Source organism: Melospiza georgiana, chromosome 6, assembly GCF_028018845.1.
Source record: "Melospiza georgiana isolate bMelGeo1 chromosome 6, bMelGeo1.pri, whole genome shotgun sequence".
NCBI classification, from domain to species: Eukaryota; Metazoa; Chordata; class Aves; order Passeriformes; family Passerellidae; genus Melospiza; species Melospiza georgiana.
Genome location: NC_080435.1, coordinates 64196560 through 64217624, shown reverse-complemented (window position 1 = coordinate 64217624; position 21065 = coordinate 64196560). Strand labels below are relative to the sequence as shown.

Below are 21065 nucleotides of genomic sequence, written 5' to 3'. Positions count from 1 at the left end.
ATGAGCCTGGCATCCCTGGGGAGGGACCCGGGATGGGATGGGATGGGATGGGATGGGATGGGATGGGATGGGATGGGATGGGATGGGATGGGATGGGATGGGATGGGATGGGATGGGATGGGATGGGATGGGATGGAGGTCTGTGCTCCAGAGCTGGGCTGGGCGGGAATGGAGGTGTGTGTTCCATGGATGGGCTGGAATGGAATGGAATGGAATGGAATGGAATGGAATGGAATGGAATGGAATGGAATGGAGCTGTGTGCTCCAGAGCTGGGATGGGCTGGGCTGGAATGGGGGTCTGTGTTCTAGAGCTGGGCTGGAATGGAATGGAAGTCTGTGTTCCATGGATGGGCTGGAATGGGGCTCTGTGTTCAGGGCTGGGCTGTGGGTGATGTGAAGGCCAGAAGACCTGTGGAACACACCTGGCAGGGGATGGACCATGGGAGTGTCACCCACTGTGAGGGGACATCTCACCTGAGAGTGGCCAGGGGAAGGAGGGCAGGGGTGGCAGGGCTGGAGGTGTCCCTGCCTCCATGAGCCCTGGCCCTGCCCAACACTGTCAGGCCTGCTCCACACCCGAGAAATGGGGGAGGAAAAGTCTTCCTCATCTTCCTCTGCTCAGAGACAGGAGCAGAGCCTGGGGGCTCCAGTCTGTCCCCTGCAGCTGATGGGAGAACGGGGGGCTCCCAGCTCCTGCAGCGTGCTGGGGCTCACAGGTTCCCAATGGGGGAACAGGGGGGCTCCCAGCTCCCACAGTGTGCTGGGGCTCACAGGTTCCTCTATTTGGAGACACAGTTCCCACCCTGGGTGACCATGCAGCCCACGGCAACTCCAGCTTAGGTTTTGCAGACAGATGAATAACTCAAAGTGATCAAATGTAGCAACAGGATGGATGCAAAGAGCAGTATGTGTGAGAGGCTTTTTTTGTGAATCACAAATGTCACATAAAGAGCTTGCTACCCTTGTCCTGAGCAGTGCCCACCTTCCCAGGAAGCTGGCATTTGTTTTATGCATGAAGGCAGTTTCCTTTCTGTTTTGTTATCTTCCCAGCAAGTAATGGGAATCACACATTGCTTTCATTAGTCCAAAAGTTGTTTTCTGCAATGACCTCTCAGCCATGTCAGCACGGCTATCTCTATAAAATTATCTGTGTGGGGGATAAGGTGTGCTGGGAGAGGAGGGGACACCTGTCCAGGCTGACTTTCAGCAGCTGTGGTTTTTGGTGAATGTCTCTGGTGGGGCACTGAGCACTCTGGGAGGAATTGCTCTGTGTTTTCTCAGCAAGGAGGTGAAATGTTTCCCTGCAGCCAGGGATGATGCCCATGGGGAGGATGGGCTGTCCCCATCCCTGCACAGCCTGGGTCACCAGCTGCCACATGCAGATCCAGGTGTGCCTTTGCTGTTTCCATCGCTTGGGGCATCCAGGTGCCAAATCCTCACTGGTCCTCGTGTCAGTCAGGGCTGGGGGTGCTCAGCTCTGATCACCAGCCCCTCTCCATCAGCACCCCAGGCTCTGAGGGCTCAGTCCCTCCTCCTGTTCAGTTCATTGCAGGTGTGTGTGGGGTGCGCTCGCCTCCCTGCCCAGGTCACTGGGAGGGTCACAGGCCAGGACTGTCCCTAAGCCCAGGGCATGGGGCACAGTGCTGGGGACTGGCCTTGCCAGGGGGCTGCTCTTGCCCCACTTACTGCAGCCGTTTGAGCCTGATGTTCACTGATGGCATTGCATCCAGCCCTGGCTATTTAACCTCAGGATATTGGCACAGACAACATCCAAAACTCTTAACATCCAAAAACCCACCTCTGCTGCTAGGTAACTTTGTGGGAACCTTGTCATCCCAGCTGCTGTTTAAGTAATTTCATCTTGCAATGGTATTTCCAAACTCATGAACTTGCAGATTTGGGTTCAGGCCTGTGTTAGTCTTGGGTGGCTGTAGCAATGGACTTGGCTGAATCCAGGCACATGAGTTTAATCATGGCCATGAACCTAAACTGGCAGCCTTAGGTTACCAAATTTAATGAGTGTGGGGTCCCCAGGCAAGGCTGTCCATGCACCCCGTGGCTGTGTGCAGGTGCCCTGAGCTGCTGAGCCCGTTCCCATTCCCATGCAGTCCCTACCAGATGTGCATTAAAGGAGCAGAGGCCACCTGGAAAGGACAGGTGACAGTCCCTGGCCATGAATGCAGCTGCTGGGCTGGGAGGTGGCTGGTGGGTGACACCAGTGGGTCTGGGGGCTGCAGCAGGCAGTGTCCTTCACTGCTTGGCATTGCCATTCTCCTCCAAGTCCTTGTCACCTGCAGGGCCACTCTGATTTGCAGTGCTGTCATGAAATGAGTGCACAGAGCATAACTGAATGCTGCATGGCACTTTGCTTTCTGCTGCAGGTCATGGCAGTGAGAATGGTGCTGGTTATGGTGGTTTGGGAGCAGCTCCGAGCACTGCCCATGGCAGCACACTCTGCTTTGGCCCCCAGCAGCAGGCTTTGGTTTCTCCAGTGGGAACTCAAAAGCTGGAGTAGTCCTGAATACTTGCAGTCCCCAGAAGTATCAGGAAAAAGTACATTGATTGTGCTGCAAAGCAGGTTTAGGGCTGGCATTTTCACTAATCATTTTGTTGCCTCTGCTTGCACGGCACCACAGATTTGGTGTGGTTTAAGGATGGACTGGATAACAGGAGCAATTGTTATTGTTCTGACGTTAAATGTCTTTAAATATCAATGACGATGCAAGAGCTCTGGTTCTGGCTAGCTGTGAAACTGCATTTCAGCTGAGCTTCATTAATGCATCTCTGGGGTGGTAATGGGTCTGAGTAATCTGATCTGAGCACGTATAACTGTGCCAGTCCCAAAGGGAGCTGAGTGCTTCAGTCTCAGCGTGGAGCCCCTCTGAGCCTGAAGCCATTGCACAATTCCCTCAGACACGTGCTGGGTGCTTCTCCAGGGACCCTGCTCCTGCTGTGCCAGGGAGGGGCATCCTGAGCTTCCTGCCTGTGCCAGGGAGGAGCACCCTGAGCCTCCCTCCTGTGCCAGGGAGGAGCACCCTGAGCCTCCCCCCTGTTCCTGTGCCAGGGAGGGGCACCCTGAGCCTCCCACCTGTGCCAGGGAGGAGCACCCTGAGCCTCCCACCTGTGCCAGGGAGGGGCACCCTGAGCCTCCCACCTGTTCCTGTGCCAGAGAGGAGCACCCTGAGCCTCCCACCTGTGCCAGGGAGGAGCACCCTGAGCCTCCCGCCTGTGCCAGGGAGGGGCACCCTGAGCCTCCCACCTGTGCCAGGGAGGAGCACCCTGAGCCTCCCACCTGTGCCAGGGAGGGGCACCCTGAGCCTCCCACCTGTGCCAGGGAGGGGCACCCTGAGCCTCCCACCTGTTCCTGCCCCAGGGAGGAGCACCCTGAGCCTCCCACCTGTGCCAGGGAGGGGCACCCTGAGCCTCCCACCTGTTCCTGTGCCAGAGAGGAGCACCCTGAGCCTCCCACCTGTGCCAGGGAGGGGCACCCTGAGCCTCCCACCTGTGCCAGGGAGGGGCACCCTGAGCCTCCCACCTGTTCCTGCCCCAGGGAGGAGCACCCTGAGCCTCCCACCTGTGCCAGGGAGGGGCACCCTGAGCCTCCCACCTGTTCCTGCCCCAGGGAGGGGCACCCTGAGCCTCCCACCTGCCCCAGGGAGGAGCACCCTGAGCCTCCCACATGTGCCAGGGAGGGGCACCCTGAGCCTCCCACCTGCCCCAGGGAGGGGCACCCTGAGCCTCCCACCTGTGCCAGGGAGGGGCACCCTGAGCCTCCCACCTGCCCCAGGGAGGGGCACCCTGAGCCTCCCACCTGTTCACCTGCCCTAGCCTCCCATCCCCAGCCTCCCGCCCAGGCTGGGAGCCCTTGGCACAGTCCCTGCTGGGTGACCTCGCTGGGCTGCGTGGGCACTGCTGCTGGCAGCCCTGCTCCCACTCACCACGAGGAGCAGGGCTGGCAGTGTGAGCAATAAAGCTGATTGAACCGCTGGGCTTTCCAGGGGGAGCCGGAAAGCTGTGATCAGCTAAAATTAGCCCAAGATCCGTTTTTATTTAGATCTCTGTTGTGGGGGCTTTTCTTGGGTTTTTGTTTTGTTTTGTTTTGTTTTTTGGGTGTTTTTTTTTGTTTCATTTTGTTTTATTTGCATTTTTGGGGTTTGAATGACATAAAATCAACTCCTTCTGAGTTTATTCTGAAAATAGCATTAAGAGCTTAAATGTTCAGTGGAGATGGCTGTAAACCCATTGAGCTGCTGCGATTTCAAGGCCGCTGAGAGTTTCAGCTTGGCAAGGGAAGCACACATGAGCCACTCCTCATTTTGTGTACCTGGACATTTGTCACTATGGCCAGCAGCCTGGGAGGGCAGGGGCTCTGCTGGGATGTGGAGCTGTGCTGGGCAGCAGGATGGGCTCGAGCAGGAGGGGCTCGAGGGGCAGCTTCTCAATGGCTTTGTCATTTGTATGAGTGTCAGTGTGTACCCATGGAGCTGCAAATGTCCCTGACTCTCAGCTGCACTCCTGGCAGGCACTCCTGTGTCGGGATGGGGGGATGGAGAAGGACCAGGTAACACAGGGTGGGTGGCTCGTTGCCACCTGAACTTCAGTTCCATGGTTCAACCTCAGACTGTCTGTCTTGGCTCTTTTATTATGCCTGTCTTAACTCACAGAGACTAACCGCTGTCTGCTCTCCCTTGCAGGCTCTTGAATCTGTTCTACAATGGAAAAACTGCTTTTGTTTCTGCTGTTCATTGGCGTAGCGGTGCGAGCTCAGATCTGCCCCAAGCGCTGCGTCTGTCAGATCTTGTCTCCCAACCTCGCCACCCTGTGTGCCAAGAAAGGGCTCTTGTTTGTTCCTCCCAACATTGACAGGAGGACCGTGGAGCTGCGGCTGGCAGACAACTTTGTTACAAACATTAAAAGGAAAGACTTTGCCAACATGACCAGCCTGGTGGACCTGACGCTGTCCCGGAATACAATCAGTTTTATCACACCTCACGCGTTTGCCGACCTGCGCAATTTGCGGGCTCTGCATTTGAACAGCAACCGATTGACTAAGATCACTAACGACATGTTCAGTGGGCTCTCCAATCTCCACCACTTGATACTGAACAACAACCAGCTGACTTTAATTTCTTCCACAGCTTTTGACGATGTTTTAGCTCTCGAGGAATTGGATTTGTCTTACAACAATCTGGAAACCATCCCTTGGGATGCTGTGGAGAAAATGGTCAGTTTGCACACTCTCAGTCTTGACCACAACATGATTGACCATATTCCTAAGGGGACCTTCTCCCACCTGCACAAGATGACCAGGCTGGACGTCACGTCCAACAAACTGCAGAAGCTGCCGCCTGACCCGCTCTTCCAGCGCGCTCAGGTGCTGGCAACCTCAGGAATTATCAGCCCCTCGACGTTCGCGCTGAGCTTTGGTGGGAACCCCTTGCATTGCAACTGTGAGCTCTTGTGGCTGAGGCGCCTTTCCAGGGAGGACGACCTGGAGACCTGTGCCTCCCCTACGCTGCTGTCGGGCCGGTACTTCTGGTCCATCCCCGAGGAGGAGTTCCTGTGCGAGCCGCCGCTCATCACGCGGCACACGCACGAGCTGCGCGTGCTGGAGGGGCAGCGCGCAGCCCTGCGCTGCAAGGCCCGCGGCGACCCCGAGCCGGCCATCCACTGGATCTCGCCCGAGGGCAAGCTGATCTCCAACGCCACCAGGTCCACGGTGTACGACAACGGCACGCTCGACATCCTCATCACCACGGTGAAGGACACGGGCTCCTTCACCTGCATTGCCTCCAACCCCGCGGGGGAGGCCACGCAGACCGTGGACCTGCACATCATCAAACTGCCCCACCTGCTCAACAGCACAAACCACATCCACGAGCCTGACCCGGGCTCCTCGGATATCTCCACATCCACCAAGTCGGGCTCCAACGCCAGCAGTAGCAATGGGGATACTAAAGTCAGCCAGGATAAGAAGGTGGTTGTCGCGGAAGCGACGTCCTCCACGGCTCTGCTGAAATTCAATTTCCAGAGGAATATACCTGGGATCCGTATGTTCCAAATCCAGTACAATGGTACTTACGATGACTCCCTTGTTTACAGGTAAGGCAGCCCTAGCCTGCCCGGGTGGGACCGTGCTGGGTGTGTGGTGCTGCCGTGTGGCCCTGACCCGGGCACCCCTGTGCTGCAGTTCCTGCGCCATGCCGTGCCAGCTGAGCACAGCCCAGCCCCAGCAGCTCGTGGTGGGAGCCTCAGGGAGGACTCATGCCATTTCTACTCACAAACGGGAAAATTACCTAGAACAGTGTTATTTTTAGGTAATCCAAGTGGACTTCTAATCCTCTGAACTGATCTGAGAAAGGTTGTGAAGGTAGATGGATTAAATGGTGCCTAATGTGCTCAGCTTTGTGGAAGCACAGGAAAGACAGTGTCTGTGAGCATGTTCCTCACAGCACTTTCTGGTGATGCCCGTGCTGGGGAAGTGCAGGGGGGCTCTGTGCTGCCAGGTGCAGCTGTTGCACCCTTCAGCACAGGCTTTGCTCGGTCATTTCTTCTGTGCATTTCTTTATCCATTACTAGGACAAGGGGTGCTGGCTTTAAACGGAAAGAGGGTAGATGTAGATCAGGTAACTGAAAAACATTCTTCCCTATGAGGACAGTGAGATCCAGGCACAGCTTCAGAGAAGTTATGGGTACCTCATCCATGGAAGTGTCCAAGGCCAGGCTGGACAGGGCTTGGAGCTGCCTTGTCTGGTGGAAGGTGTCCCTGCCCATGGCAGGAGGGTGAACTAGATGGTCTTTACATGTTGCTTCCAACCCAGGCCATTCTGTGATCCTGTGATTCCACGTTTTTGGTGTGGTGGTTCTAATGGGGGGCTGTGCCATGCTGAGCCGTGCCAGGGGCCTTGGCAGTGACTGCTGCTACATGGAAGGCCGGGCAGGAGCTGCTGGGGATGGAGATGAGCCCCACGGGGACAGTGGACAAGCCGTGGTGGTGCCCAGCACGGCCTGGGCTGCCCCACAGGGTGGGAAGACACTGCTCTGTCCGCAAGTTCATTCACACTGGTTTCCTTCTCCCCCAGAATGATACCTCCCACGAGCAAAACCTTTCTGGTGAACAACCTGGCCGCGGGGACGATGTACGACCTGTGTGTGCTGGCCATCTACGACGACGGGATCACCTCGCTGACGGCCACCAGGGTGGTGGGCTGCACGCAGTTCACCACCGAGCAGGATTACGTGCGCTGCCACTTCATGCAGTCCCAGTTCCTGGGCGGGACCATGATCATCATCATCGGTGGGATCATTGTGGCGTCCGTGCTCGTGTTCATCATCATCCTCATGATCCGCTACAAGGTGTGTAACAACAACGGGCAGCAGAAGGCCACCAAGGTCAGCAACGTGTACTCGCAGACCAACGGGGCTCAGATCCAGGGCTGCGGCGGGGCGCTGTCGCAGTCCATGTCCAAGCAGGCTCTCGGGCACGAGGAGGGCGTCCAGTGCTGCAAGGCCGCGGCCGACGGCGCCGCGCAGTCGCCGGACGCCGGCTCCGGCCAGGACTCGGCCACCACTACCTCGGCTTTGCCTCCCGCCTGGACTTCCAGCTCTCCCCTGCCGCAGAAGCAGAAGCGCAAGTCGGGGCCCAAGGCCGGCAGCGAGGCGCAGGGCGAGGCGGGCGGCGGCGCCGAGCCCCAGAACTCCAACAGGAACAACTCCACGGCCCTGGCGCTGGCCGGGCGCGGCCCCGAGGCGGCCCCCACGTACAAAAGAGCACAATCCAAGCCAAGTAAGTTCCTGACGCTGCCGGCCGAGGCCAGCCGCGCCAAGCGGCGGCGCTCGCTGGGCGGAGAGCTGCTGGAGCCCCGCGGCCCCGCCGGCCTGCGCTCCAAGCGCAGCATGTCCATGAACGGGATGCTGCTGCAGGCAGACTGCGCCCAGGGCGGAACGGCACCTTTCTCCAGTTCTGAGTGGATATTGGAAAGCACTGTGTGACCTGCTTTTTTTTTTCTTTTTTCTTTTTTTTTTTTTTTAAAGTTTTGTTTTAACTAAAACCACCAAACCTTGTGTGAAACTCCCTTTCCCAGGGAATTGGATTTGGATGTCCACTGCTGTCTCGCTGATTAATGGCTTGTTCATGCGGGGTTCTGTATAAGCCACCCAGTGCACACGGGGGTTTATTTAGTTTTCGTTTGGTTTTATTTAATATCAAAACCGAAGGCAACATTCAGAGATTAAAAAAAAAAAAAAAAAAGGAAAAAAAGATTAAGGGGCGAAAAAAAGCACGAAACAGCACCAGTGCCTTCCCTGCTCTAGGACTGGCTTCCTGGTTCTGCGGTAGCAGAAAACAAAAGAGAGAGTTTTCACAGAAAAAGCCTTTTATAAAGGAAATGCAATTTCCTCCAAGCTAACAAATAACCACTTCTGGATCAATCAGTAAAATGATATTTTTTAAACCGGTCAGACTGTACATTTCTTTTCCGTGACAATGGTGTTGCCTTTGTTTTTAGGCAGATGCTGTACAGGAGCAACAACGCTGTGTTGTTATGTTGTGTAAAATAAAATATTCACTCGGTACGCCAGCCAGCCTCGGGTTACTGCCCTGCCGGGCTGGGCCTCGGTGCTGCTGCAGAGCTCCTGCCACGGGGCACCGGGAGCACCAGGAGGCGCCAGGGCACGGGGCCATTCCCCTGTGCTGGCTCTGGCTGGCTGGGGCTGGGCTGGGGAGCACGGGGAGCCCGCAGCGGCTCTCCCTGAGAGGTGCCTGAGCGGGGATCCCACAGCCTGAGCTGGGATCCCACAGCCTGAGCTGGGAGCCAATATTGGCTCTCCCCGGGAGGTGCCTGAGCTGGGATCCCACAGCCTGAGCTGGGATCCCACACTGGCTCTCCCCAAGAGGTGCCTGCCCCACCTCCCAGGGCACCCAGACCTGGTGCAGGCAGTGCCCTGTCCTGCAGCCCTGGGCAGGGAGCGGGGCTGGGGCACCTCGGGGTGCTGGGCACAGCTGAGCAGGGCTGTGAGCAGGGACAGGAGGCGGGCAGGCAGGTGGGCAAGCAGGTGGGTAGAGAGGTGGGCAGATGGGCAGGTGGGAAGGCAGGTGAGCAGGTGGGCAGACAGGTGGGCAGGTGAGCAGGCAGATGGGCAGGCAGGTGTGCAGGCAGGTGAGCAGGCAGTGGGCAGGTGGGCAATCAGGTGGGCAAGCAGGTGGGCAGGTGGGCAAGCAGTGGGCAGACAGGTGGGCAGGCAGGTCACCAGGTAGGTGGGCAATCAGGTGAGCAGGTGGGCAGGCAGGTGGGCAGGCAGGTCACCAGGTAGGTGGGCAATCAGGTGAGCAGGTGGGCAGGGCTAGCAGGTGGACAGGCAGGTGGGCAGGTGAGCAGGTGGGCAGGCAGGTGGGCAGGCAGGTGGGCAGGTGAGCAGGTGAGCAGGCAGGTGGGCAGGCAGGCGGGCAGATGGGCAATCAGGTGGGCAGGCAGGTGGACAATCAGGTGGGCAGCTGGGCAGGCAGGTGGGCAGGCAGGTTGGCAGGCAGATGGACAGGTATCCGGCAGGTGGGCAGGCATGTTGGCAGGTGGGCAATCAGATGAGCTGGCAGGTGTCTAGGCAGGTGGGCAGGCAGGTGGGCAGGCAGGGCTGCAGCCAGCAGGGTTGTGGCCATTCAGCACCTCGGCTGGTCGGGTGATGATGGCCATCTCCTGCTGTCCTAGGCTCCTGAGCCATATTTCCTCAGAACTTTATGGTTTGGTCCGGTTCTCCTCAGTCCCTGAGTGCATTGAGGCCTGAAAGATGGGGGTCTCACCTTTGAGCTGTTCCTAATTGCTGTGCCTGTGGCATGGAGTGCTTCTGGGCCACTCTGCAGGGACAGAACCCACAGCAGCAGGGGACAGCAGGTGCAGATTTCGTTGTATGGATGGCAGCTGCTCTGCTCGCTGTAAAGGGAAGCATGCAGTTAATATTAATTAAACTCACATGGTCATCATATTCAAATTAGAGACAGCTTAACTCTGAATATCTGAGCACTGTGCATTCTCAGATGCCAAATAAGAGGTTCATGATGGGCTTTGTGGCCATAAAAGAGAGAGAACAGTTAAATTGTATACCCTGTGCTTGTTCAGGCAGGTGCCTGAGGCCAGCCTGGCTCCAGGCAGCCCCAGGGCAGTTCGGGGGCACGTGTCACAGTGGGGCACAGCCCCTGGCACCCATCTGTGTCCCTGGGGCTCTGCAGTGGGCTGCTCTGGGTGATTCTATTGCCTGTCACGGAAGGACAAAGTCAATGAGGGTGGTGTAAAGGACCTAAAAGGAAGAGGCTGCTTCTTTTTTAGGAACCCTTTTTGCTTCCCTCAGGAAATGCAGAGACCAAATAGGAAACAAAGCCTCAAAATGAGAAACCCTGCTTCCTGCTGGAAAAGTTTAAAAAAATGCAATAAATCCCTCTTTGGGTTGCTCTGGCAGCCCATGAGCAGTGCATGAACAGAAGGGAACTATTAAATAACATGCTGTGGGTGACAGGGGTGCCTGTCCAGGGCCTGGCACTCTGATGCCAAGGGCTTTGCCCGGTGTGGGTCAAACGTGAAGGTCTGAGCCCCAGTGAGGGGCTGTGCTGGCAGAGGCACCTTATCCCCATTCTGGGGTACAGGAGGGTGTCACAGGTTTGCTGTGGAGTGGCTGGGTTTGATCATGCATTTTAAAAACACCCAATGAAAATGCTTTTCTCTGTTGTCTAAAACTGGACTTAAATCTGTGTGATGCTTTGTCAAAGTGCTAAAATACTAATGGTGTCTTGTGGTTTAAGGAGGTTTATTTTTATATATTTGTAACTTTTCACTCAGAGGAATAGTTTTCTAGGCACTGCAGCTGGTGTTCTGTCCACAGTGCCACTGTGTCGAGCAGTGTGCAGGGACCTCATGGCCCTGTGTTTGGTTCCTTTCTGCTGGCATGCAGGAAGGGGATCTGGGCAGCCAGGGGCTCCTCCCGTGCCAGCTTCTCTCCTGGCTGACAGGACATTCATCCCTTGGGAGTGCCCTGGGCACGGAATCAGCTGCTCCCACTGGAATAACTGTGCAGTAGGACGTTGGGTTTATTCAGGCTCAATTCGAAGTGTGGGAAGGCCCAAGGAGGAGGGAATTCTCTGTCCTTTCTGTTCTGCAAAAACCATATGTTGCCAACTGTGAGACAGAAAGTGCTGAGATGCCCCTGGGTCAGAATAACTCCAGGTTATTTCCCCCAGGCTGCAATAACTGCTCAGCACAGGTGATGGGATGGGTGATGTGCTGTGGCCCAGCACCACCTCGGCCATGGAGGGCTGTGCAGGGGCTGAGCCCAGGGAGCCTCCCTGCCCTGGGGCATGGCCTGCCCAGCTGGGCTCTGTGTGCTGCTGCTCAGCCATGGCTTATCGGGATTTTAGCCATGACAGGGTCTCTGTTCACAGGCCCTGCTGGAGCAGGAACTGCTGCAGGGAGTTCGGAGCTCTGTCTGCAGTGGCTGGAGCACAGCGTGTGCCCAGGCCCTCTCTGGAGAAGGGCTCTGCTGGGGCTGTGCTGGCATTGCTCTGGGAGTGCCCCAGAGCAGCAGAGTGGCACGGAGCTGTGGTCCATGGGCAGGCCTGAGCAGCTGTGTGTGCCCTCCAAGAGGGGCAGGAGGGCCCTTGTGCCATGGCAGAGCGTGCCCGAAGCCACGGTGGGCACCAGCGCAGAGAGGGGCACGCTGCTGCCTTGGGAGTGGCTTCAAACCAGGGATAAAGGCAGCACCGGCACCAGGTCACCTCTCTGCCCATCAGCCACAAGGGCAGAGCCTGAGCCACGCTGGGCCTTTGGGGCACCGGAGCCTGAGCAGTGCCACTCACACGTGGGCACAGCTGTCTGTCAGCCCTGTGGTCACTGAGGAATGTTCACCTCCCTGCTCCTGGTGCTGCTGCCCCTCAGGGGCACCATCACTGCCCAAAAGCCGCTCCAGCAGCAGACCCCAGTTGCACAGTGCCTTCTCCTGGCAGTGATGCTAATGTTGGTCAGAGTTCTGGTTTAAAACACCAAACTGGCCAGTCCTTAGGATCCTGCTCACCAATAACGTGGTTCTGCTGTTTGCCCTTTGCAAATGTGTCCTGGCTGTGTGCTGGGCCTGGGGCACGGCCTGGGCTGCCCGACCCCGCTGTGCTGGATTGCTGTGCCACCCCAGGTGGCTGCAGAGCTGCACTTCAGCAGTGTCTGGGTCAGGAAGGTGAGGGCTGAGCCCAGGCTGCTGTGCCTGCCTTGGTGCAGGCTGGTTTGCTCCTGCAGTGCCAGGCTGCTGCTCTGGTGCTGTGTGCAAGCTGTGCCACCTCCTCTGCTGGGAAATTGCCCTGGGAATGAGGAAATCCAGCCAGGCTGGAGCCCAGCCCCTCATGGGCACACAGGGACCCCGCCTGGCCTGGGGCCAGTCTGTGCTGTGGGGGCTTGTTGTCTTATGTATCACAACAGTTCTATCATCATTATGTGGTGTCTTATACATCAAGAGTTCTATTATCATTGCAGTGCAAGGGTTCCATACCCTCAGAGTCCCATACCTCCTCAATGTTTGTCACAGGCAGCTCCTCTAAGCACTCACTGTTCCTGGTCCTTACAGCAGCCCTCTGACTCCAGATCCCACCAATCCACTCTTTTATAATACTGTTCTTATTGGTGCTGCTTGTTATCATCCAGCCTGCTCTCAATACTTAGTAATGGGGTCCAGCTGCAGCTTGTTGGGGGATAAGATTGCATTCTACATTACCTTCATTTACCCAATACCGTGTCCCCTACAGGGGCTGTGACCTGTGACCCACAGAGGAGATAAGATCACATTCTGCATTACCCATACTGTGTCCCCTACAGGGGCTGTGACCTGTGACCCACAGAGGAGATAAGATCACATTCTGCATTACCCATACTGTGTCCCCTACAGGGGCTGTGACCCACAACACCCACAGAGGAGTTTGGGTGGTGCCTGGTTGGTGTTGGCACATGGCAGTGGCACACCTGCCATCCCCCAGGTAAGTGGGGCTGTGCTGGGTGCCAGGAGGTGGCACAGCTGTCCCATGGGCTGTCCCTGTGCCCTGGGCAGGACAGTGGCACGTGGCACACCCTGGTTGCAGTGACCTCAGGAAGGTGGGTGCTGTGTCTGTGCCCCCCTTTGCTCTGCCCTGGTGGCCCCAGCTCTGTGTGACCCCCTGGCAGTGTGCAGAGCTGGGGTCCCTGCCCTGGGCAAAGGCTTGGCCTGTGCAAGGGCAGCAGCAAATCTAGAAAGTGGAGAACTCTCTGGTTCTGGAACAATGAGCTTTGCTGGTTCTGCTGGGCATTCTGGGTGTTGTCTTGTGGGATTTTCCCTGAAGCAGAAGCAGCAGCAGTGCTGTGCTGCACTCCCTGATGGTGACACAACTTGTGGCAGAGGTGTGGGTGGGGACATTGGGTGCTGTTATCCCTGTCTCCTGTTAGCCCTGTCTCCTCTTATCCCAGCCTCCTGTTAGCCCAGTCTCAATCCAGTCCCCTGTTAGCCCAGTCCCCTGTCCCCTGCCATGCTGTGCTGCCCAGCCCCTGCAGGGCACATGGCACCAAGTCAGGGGGTGCCAGGGCTGAGGGCAGGGTTTGCTGCTGCTTCCTGCCCATGCTGGCCCCAGGGCAGCTCCTGCTGAGGTCCCACATCAGTGTCACCTGGGCCATGGCAGGGCAGGTGCTGCTTACCATGCCCTCACTGTGTGTTGTGTCTCTGTGCAGAGGCCAGGGCACCGTGCAGTGTGCTGCTGCTCGCCGTGCCCTCACTGTGTGTGTTCTCTCTGTGCAGAGGCCAGGGCACCGTGCAGGGTGCTGCTGCTCGCCGTGCCCTCACTGTGTGTGTTCTCTCTGTGCAGAGGCCAGGGCACCGTGCAGTGTGTTGTGTCTCTCTGTGCAGAGGCCAGGGCACCGTGCAGGGTGCTGCTGCTCGCCGTGCCCTCACTGTGTGTGTTCTCTCTGTGCAGAAGCCGGGGCCCCTCTGCAGGACACCAGCCCCAGTGCCCTCCCTGAACACGCTGCCACGGACGCTGCTCCTCGGCAGAAGTCGCTCCGGTTCAGCCTCTCCCAGGACTGACCTCTGGCTCTCCCTGCGGAACCTTTACTTGAAGCTGCAGCCCAGGCCCCCCAGGCCGGCCGCCTCGAGGAACTGTCTTCCCCTCACAGGATTCCCATCTGCCACTCCAAGTCTGAAATTCCTGTTTTTTCTGGTGTCCAGGTTTTTTATAACTGAAAATGACGACGAAGAATCTGGTGGCAGCAGCTGGTCCCAGTCATGTTCCATGTCACCAGTGGTGAGCTCACGAGCTGTAAACATGGTAGCTTCAATCACCTGAAAAATAAATGTTTTACTACGACGGCATGGGCATGGTGCTTGATCCAGGGTTGTGCCTGGCAGGATGGGTGATCCAGAGGGACCCCATGGTGCTGGGGTCTGTGCCTATATAGGAACCCCATGGTGCCCGGGGTCTGTGCCCATGGAGGGACCCCATGGTGCCCGGGGTCTGTGCCCACACAGGCACCCCATGGTGCCCGGGGTCTGTGCCTATATAGGAACCCCATGGTGCCCGGGGCCTGTGCCCACACAGGGACCCCATGGTGCCCGGGATCTGTGCCCACAGGAACCCCATGGTGCCCGGGGTCTGTGCCCATGGAGGGACCCCATGGTGCCTGGGGTCTGTGCCCACACATGAACCCCATGGTGCCCAGGGTTTGTGCCCACAGTCACCCCATGGTGCCCAGGGTCTGTACCCACAGGAGCCCCATGGTGCCTGGGGTCGGTGCCCACACATGGACCCCATGGTGCCTGGGGTCGGTGCCCACAGGCACCCCATGGTGCCCAGGGTTTGTGCCCACAGGCATCCCATGGTGCTATGGGGCAGGCAGAGCACAGAGCACAGGGTGCCAGGGGCACTGCAGGCTGCTCTAGCCCTGTGCCAGGGGCTCTGGGGCACTGTCAGCCCTAACAGGACAGCCTGGGCTGGGGGGACAGCTGGGAACTGGCCTGGCACTCTCACATTGCCCCAGTCCCTCCATCCACACAGCCTTGCCTTGCTCCTCTGACAAGACCAAAGGGGGTTTTGGGATTTTTTTCCCTTTTCTCCCTTGTCAGCCTTCCATCTGGCTCACAGATATAATTAGAGCTTTCTCAGAACAGTGAATCACCCAGCCTTGACCTGACTTCAGATCCCAGCTCTGGTGTGTGTCCTGTCACCAGGATGGGCTGCCCAGATGGGCTCTCCTGGCGCTCCCTGTAATCCACAACCAACCCAGGCTGTGTGCAGTGCAGGACATCACTGCTCAGGCTTCCAGAGGAAAAGAGCAATGATCCAATCCTGACCAAAGCCTTGGCTTTCCCCTTGCAGTGCCCCTCAGCATGGCATTCATCACTGGATGGACATGGAGCATCTGCCCCAGGGTCTGTGGGGCCACTGCTACCAGGCAGGAAAAGCCGGGTGAGATAAGGAGGAAGGCACCACAGTGCTGTGTGCCTAAAGGCACAGCAATCCCTTTTCCCAGTAACACTGGGAACAGCCAGTCCTGCAGAGTGATTTCAGACTGCAATATGCACTACCACGTGTGAGCTCATGCTGCTGAGGGGCAGTGACTGCACTGCTCAGAAACATTCATTCTGAGTGGCCTCATATTCATCTTCATTACTTAGGAGTGTTCATCCCTGAAAAATGTTCTGACTCCTGAAGTCCTACAGCCCTGCTGAAATTTGAAATGGATGGAATCTAATCTGTATCTGGGCTGCCTTCCTGGCAGTGTCTCAGAGGGACAGTGTGGATAATTCAGTGCTGGGTTGGAACCTTCCCTGGACATTAGGGAGATGAACAGTTTTCTGTGCCTCAGCATGTTGTGCCAGGGCTGCTGAGGAGGCAGGGGAGAATCAGGACTCTGGTGCTGCTGCTCTCCAGCTGCTGCCCAGGGGGCTCAGGGTGGGTGCTTGGAGCAGGGAGGGCAGTGTGGGGCTGCTCTGTCCATGGGGGCTTGTGGGAGCCCAGGGGGTAAAGCTGTGAGTGAGCTGGCTGAGCCCAGGAATGGCTCTGCTCTGAGCACAGACCAGGGCAGGGACCCCGGGAATCCCCCATGCAGGCCATGTTTGTGGAATTGAGCATGGAACAAGGCAGGCCATGTTTGGGACTGAGCATGGAGCAAGGCAGGCCATGTTTGGGATTGAGCATGGAGCCAGGCAGGCCATGTTTGGGATTGAGCATGGAGCCAGGCAGGCCATGTTTGGGATTGAGCATGGAGCAAGGCAGGCCATGTTTGGGATTGAGCATGGAGCAAGGCAGGCCGTGTTTGTGGGATTGAGCATGGAGCAAGGCAGGCCGTGTTTGGGATTGAGCATGGAGCAAGGCAGGCCATGTTTGGGATTGAGCATGGAGCAAGGCAGGCCGTGTTTGGGATTGAGCATGGAGCAAGGCAGGCCGTGTTTGTGGGATTGAGCATGGAGCAAGGCAGGCCATGTTTGGGACTGAGCATGGAGCAAGGCAGGCCATGTTTGGGATTGAGCATGGAGCCAGGCAGGCCATGTTTGGGATTGAGCATGGAGCAAGGCAGGCCATGTTTGGGATTGAGCATGGAGCAAGGCAGGCCGTGTTTGTGGGATTGAGCATGGAGCAAGGCAGGCCGTGTTTGGGATTGAGCATGGAGCAAGGCAGGCCATGTTTGGGATTGAGCATGGAGCAAGGCAGGCCGTGTTTGGGATTGAGCATGGAGCAAGGCAGGCCATGTTTGGGATTGAGCATGGAGCCAGGCAGGCCATGTTTGGGATTGAGCATGGAGCAAGGCAGGCCGTGTTTGGAATTGAGCATGGAGCAAGGCAGGCCATGTTTGGGATTGAGCATGGAGCCAGGCAGGCCATGTTTGGGATTGAGCATGGAGGAAGGCAGGCCATGTTTGGGATTGAGCATGGAGCAAGGCAGGCCATGTTTGTGATTGAGCATGGAGCAAGGCAGGCCATGTTTGTGGGATTGAGCATGGAGCAAGGCAGGCCATGTTTGTGATTGAGCATGGAGCCAGGCAGGCCATGTTTGTGGGATTGAGCATAGAGCAAGGCAGGCCATGTTTGGGATTGAGCATGGAGCAAGGCAGGCCGTGTTTGTGGCATTGAGCATGGAGCCAGGCAGGCCATGTTTGGGATTGAGCATGGAGGAAGGCAGGCCGTGTTTGGGATTGAGCATGGAGCCAGGCAGGCCATGTTTGTGGGATTGAGCATGGAGCAAGGCAGGCCGTGTTTGGGATTGAGCATGGAGCCAGGCAGGCCATGTTTGTGGGATTGAGCATGGAGCAAGGCAGGCCGTGTTTGGGATTGAGCATGGAGCCAGGCAGGCCATGTTTGTGGGATTGAGCATGGAGCCAGGCAGGCCATGTTTGGGATTGAGCATGGAGCCAGGCAGGCCATGTTTGGGATTGAGCATGGAGGAAGGCAGGCCATGTTTGTGGCATTGAGCATGGAGCAAGGCAGGCCATGTTTGGAATTGAGCATGGAGCCAGGCAGGCCATGTTTGGGATTGAGCATGGAGCCAGGCAGGCCATGTTTGTGGCATTGAGCATGGAGCAAGGCAGGCCATGTTTGGAATTGAGCATGGAGCAAGGCAGGCCATGTTTGGGATTGAGCATGGAGAAAGGCAGGCCATGTTTGTGGGATTGAGCATGGAGCAAGGCAGGCCGTGTTTGGGATTGAGCATGGAGGAAGGCAGGCCATGTTTGTGGGATTGAGCATGGAGCAAGGCAGGCCGTGTTTGGGATTGAGCATGGAGGAAGGCAGGCCATGTTTGGGATTGAGCATGGAGCAAGGCAGGCCGTGTTTGGGATTGAGCATGGAGCAAGGCAGGCCGTGTTTGGGATTGAGCATGGAGGAAGGCAGGCCATGTTTGGGATTGAGCATGGAGCAAGGCAATGGGGGTTCACCCAAACCCTGCAGAACAGGAATGGCACTGCCTGTGGGAGCTCAGGGGCTCAGGTGGCACTGGAGTTACCTGCCAGTTGCCAAACTGCCTCTCCTTTCTCTCCAGGTGTTCCATGCTCCTGTGCCACATCCAGGGTGATGGAGCCAGTGCCAGCTGAGGAGCAGGGGAGATGAGGGTACAGGGAACCAGCTGCGCTGCCCAGCCCAGAACAGCCCAGCCCAGAACAGCCCATCTCAGCCCAGCACAGCAGCCAGGGTGTGGGGCTGCCCCAGCTGGGGCTGGCAGGCACTGGGGGAGCAGGGAGGGACGAGGGGCTGCTCCTGGGTTTCGGGGTGCAGCTGCTCCAGGAGCGGCAGCAGGATGACCCCACAGCAGTGACAGGCAGAGATTTCCCTGCTTTGCTGGGATCAAAGGGCAGCTGTAAGAAGAGAAAGAGTGGCTGGGATGGCTTCTCCTTTGGGGTAGGGGCTGGGGGCCCTGCAGCAGTTCTGCTGTGCCAGGGAGGGATGGCAGCTGGGCTGGAGGGTGGCTCTGCTGTGTGCAGAGGTGGGGATGTGTGTGTGTGTGTGCATGTGTGTGAGATCAGCCTCCAACGGGGACATCCTCCCTGCAAGTGTGCTGCTTGTTGTGCACTTCAGTGAAACCAGAGAAAATTTAAAGCCAAGCATGTTTGCCTAGTGTTTTTGTAGAGTTGAAACCTCTTACAGGAGAAGGTGGAAGGCAAACCCTTAGAGAGCATTTATTTTGTAGTTACAATAAAAGCCATTCTGTGAAGAAAAAGGAGTCAGGTGTAACTGTTCCAGGAGGCTCTTGCTGTAACATGTCCAAACCTGGGCTGGGGCTGCCCTGAAGGTCGGGGCTCAGGGGGTCACCAGTGTCACAGGACAGAGGAGGGGGGCACCTGAGGAGTGTGTGGCTCTTGGGGCGGTGACAGTCCCCATGGGGCGGTGACAGTCCCCATGGGGCGGTGACAGTCTCCATGGGGTGGTGACAGTCCCCATGGGGCGGTGACGGTCCCTGTGGGGTGGTGACAGTCCCATGGGGTATTGACGGTCCCTGTAGGATGGTGACAGTTCCCATGGTGCAGTGACAGTCCCTGTGGGGTGGTGACAGTCCCATGGGATGGTGACAGTCCCCATGGTGCAGTGACAGTCCCTGTGGGGTGGTGACAGTCCCCATGGGATGGTGGCAGTTCCCATGGGATGGTGACCCCCTGGGACGGTGACAGTCCCCATAGGGATGGTGACAGTCCCCCTGGGATGCTCCACAGGCTTGGCCAGCAGTGCTGGGGGGTTTTGAGCTCCTCACACAGTGACTGTATCTGACACTACAGTAAAAGGTGTCTGGTGGAACTTGGTGCTGCAGGAGCATGGAGGGAACGCTGCTGTTCGAACCCATGCTGCACGCTTACTGTGCTGGGTAAACTCCTGTCTGGAGCTCTGTGCAGCCTCAGCGCTGCTTCTCCAACAGGGCTGAGATCTGTCTGTGATTTCTGCTGATGCAGTGGATAAATGTGGTGCACAAGTGTCCTTTCTGTCCCCATTACTGCCTCACATTAACTGAACAAATGACTGGTGGAGCTTGGCTGGGAGGCTGCTGCTTGTGCTGTGGAGTGATGCAGCAGGGTACAAATTGCAGAGAGCATCTCGACAGGTTGCAATAAACAGAGCTCCAAAAGATTCCTGCACTATGGGAGAGCTGGGGCTCTGTTTCTCATTTGGACCCAGAGGAAGGTTATTGATGGTGCACCGACACTGCAGAGGCACACGGTGTGCCTGGGCTGTGCTGGTGGGAGTGCCTGCCCTGGGTCCAAACTCCTGGCAGCCTTGGCACTGCTCCCCAAAGGCTGTCCTGGATAGGGACAGGGGAGGGAGGAGGGTGCTGGGGTTCAGAGGGCACCCCCTGGTTCATCATCGATTGCAGCAGGTGGCAAAGGTTGTGTTCATGGGATCACAGAGGGGTTTGGGCTGGAAGGGACCTTACAGCTCATCCCATCCCAAGGGCTCCCAGCCCTGTCCAGCCTGGCCTGGGGCACTGCCAGGGATCCAGGGGCAGCCACAGCTGCTCTGGGCACCTGCATCAGGGCATCTCCCTCTTCATTGCAAAAAACTTACTTATCCCTTGTAAGTAGGGGATATCCCCACATATCCCTGTGCCATGTAGTTAATGGCAGATCGTGTGTTTCTTTCCTGCCTTTACTGATCAGAGATCTGAATGTAGATGCTTAAATAAGATCCAGAACATGATACCAGTGGAGAGAGGAGGCTCTGCTCCTGCGGTCAGGGTGTGCTGGGTTGGGGTTGCTGCCCTGGAAGAACCAGGCAGGGAGGGTGCAGGGGAGCAGGGCAGGGTGGCTGGGTGCAGGGCGGCTGCAGGAGTGTGGGGCAGGGCAGGTGGGTGCAGGATGGGTGCAGGGTGGGTGTGGGATTCCCGGCGTTCCCTGGCTCGCACTGGGTCAGCCCCCTGGCCCTGGCATGCACTGGGGAGGGGCTGCTGTGCCCCAGTCTCTCTTTCCACTCGGTTCTGATGGCAGTGACAGCTGCAGAGCCAGCACACTGTCCTTGGCAGGGTCCTGTGGGAATCTGCTCCAAAGGCACATGCAGCTCTTCAGGCACTTCTGCTTCCTTCCTTTGGTGCGTTTGTGGCATGGAGCAAGGGCCAGTGACTGAGGACAAAATCCCTGTAATTTGATAGTTGATTTGATGTGCAATCCCTATAGTTTAATCCCTGTCATTGCTGAAATTTGCCATCCACAGCAGCACTGGCCATGGTGGATAGACCCACAGCAGTTGGTGCTGGGTGGGTACCCCATCCAGGGCAGGCTGTGCTGTCACTCAGCAGATTTAGAGTGCTGAGGATGTCTCTGTTAACAAACTCCCTGAAAACTGCCTTGAAAAGGATCTCAGGCTTGTTGCATCTCCAGCAGGGTACCCCCAGGACCTGCCTTCCTCTGCCTTCCCTCTCCTCAGCTGGCTGGGGTGGAGGGGGCCTTGGGAAACACAAACCTCCACGATTCCTTAAACAAAACAAAAAACCACAAGGTGAATTAAGGAAGGAGTGGAACAGAGCTGAGCAGATGTTTCTATGCTTGTATTTTTTTTTTTTTTTTTTTTTTAGAGGAATTAGAGATACAGCAAGATATGCTTTAGAG

General features: G+C 57.2%; 1 protein-coding gene across 4 annotated transcripts in view; it reads left to right on the top strand.

The window, feature by feature from the left end:
- The window catches only part of LRFN5 (leucine rich repeat and fibronectin type III domain containing 5), a 40353-nt gene extending 25980 nt beyond the window's left edge, over window positions 1-14373 (top strand). For 3 of the 4 annotated variants that reach the window (XM_058026590.1, XM_058026591.1, XM_058026592.1), the window contains exons 2-3: window positions 4695-6102; window positions 7083-8260. In XM_058026590.1, coding sequence (XP_057882573.1) covers window positions 4715-6102; window positions 7083-7992 — 2298 coding nt within the window. In that variant the 5' untranslated portion in view covers window positions 4695-4714 and the 3' untranslated portion in view covers window positions 7993-8260. Of the gene's footprint in view, window positions 1-4694; window positions 6103-7082; window positions 8261-13963 lie in introns of those variants that run through there. The other variant, XM_058026593.1, reaches the window with a different exon arrangement.
- Window positions 14374-21065: the final 6692 nt, after the last annotated feature.